Below are 1,361 nucleotides of genomic sequence, written 5' to 3' on the forward strand. Positions count from 1 at the left end.
GGTCCAGACTTCCCTTGAAGGAAACATTAAGGACAATCTCAGAGACCGTTTTCATCATCCAGCTCTAATGATTAATGATATTTATTTATGAGTGCATGTGTTGTTTTTGTTCCTTCCCTCCTTTCAGAACGGCTACGACATCACAGAGCTGAAGCGTCCTCTCTGCTCCAGTCTGTCCCAGTCGTCCTCCTGCACCACCGCCCCGCTCATCAAGTCCTCGCCGGGCTCCCAGGAGGAGGTTCATCCGTCCGGTTCCTCCTGCAGCTCGGGCGCTCCCTACCTCAGCATCCCCCACCACCATCACCACCACCACCACCACCAGCAGCACGCCGCCAACTACAACGGCGACGCCACCTACGCCAACTTCACCACTCCTCACGTGGGCAGAGACGTGGACGCGGGCAGCTACGCGGACGCCCCGGCCGGGTCGCGCTCCCACGTGGACTTCAAAAGCTACGTGGCGAGGATCATCTGGGAGGCGGACAACGACAGCGAGGCTTTCCCGCCAGATGCCTACCACGTCTGGTGCGTGGAAGGCTCCGGGTCTTCAGCAGGAAGCCTGAGCTCGCTGGGGTCGGCCGCATCCTGTAGAAACGTCGCCGCCGGCCGGGGAGACAAAGAGGAAGAAGAGGAGGAGGAGGAAGATGATGAAGGGGGGTTTGTTTGTGACAGGCTGTCTCGCTGGGGCCCAAAGTTCCAGGCACTGAGTGAGATGTACGACCGGCCCCAGCTGGCCCTCTCGTACAGGGACGCCATGGCCTACATACAGAGGAGCCACAGCCATGAACCTCTGCCTCATCACCACTAGGGGGCGCTGCACGACCCCAACCACATTTACAGTGTTTGTGTCGGGGGGGAAAGGGACTCGGTGCTGCGTTCATGTCACATCTGAAAACAAAGGAAGGAAGTGAGGTATTCCTCCTGAGGCCTTAATGATATGATCGGCCCTGTTAAGTATTATATTAAATCCATCCATTATCTATACACCGCCTAATCCTCACTAGGGTCACGGGGGATCACCAATTGAATCATTGGTTAACCTCAACATGTTTTTGGACTGTGGGAGGAAGCCGGAGACCCCGGAGAGAACCCACGCTGCACGGGGAGAACATGCAAACTCCACGCAGATCCCGAGTGTCCTCACCGGGATGCAAACTGGCAACCTTCCAGCTGTGAGGTCACGGTGCTAACCACCGAGCCACCTTGCAGCTCATTCATGGATTTGTTTGGTGTAAATCATTTTGAGTTTGTGGATTCCTGAAAGTCAAAATTTGTCCCAACAAGTGATATCAGGTGACAAAAGAAGCAGATGAAGCAAAGTTTGGTAGACTGGTGTTTCTCATTTTTGTAATCCGACACCA

The 1,361-nt window shown here is 55.0% G+C and overlaps 1 protein-coding gene across 1 annotated transcript in view; it reads left to right on the forward strand.

The window, feature by feature from the left end:
* LOC103358277 (neural-cadherin) overlaps window positions 1-808 on the forward strand; it is a 183,653-nt gene extending 182,845 nt beyond the window's left edge. The window contains exon 35 of the mRNA XM_008283185.1: window positions 128-808. Coding sequence (XP_008281407.1) covers window positions 128-808 — 681 coding nt within the window. The remainder of the gene's footprint in view (window positions 1-127) is intronic.
* The last annotated feature ends 553 nt before the right edge of the window (window positions 809-1,361 follow it).

The sequence above is a fragment of the Stegastes partitus genome, unplaced genomic scaffold, assembly GCF_000690725.1.
Source record: "Stegastes partitus isolate 25-593 unplaced genomic scaffold, Stegastes_partitus-1.0.2 Scaffold300, whole genome shotgun sequence".
Taxonomy (NCBI): domain Eukaryota; kingdom Metazoa; phylum Chordata; class Actinopteri; family Pomacentridae; genus Stegastes; species Stegastes partitus.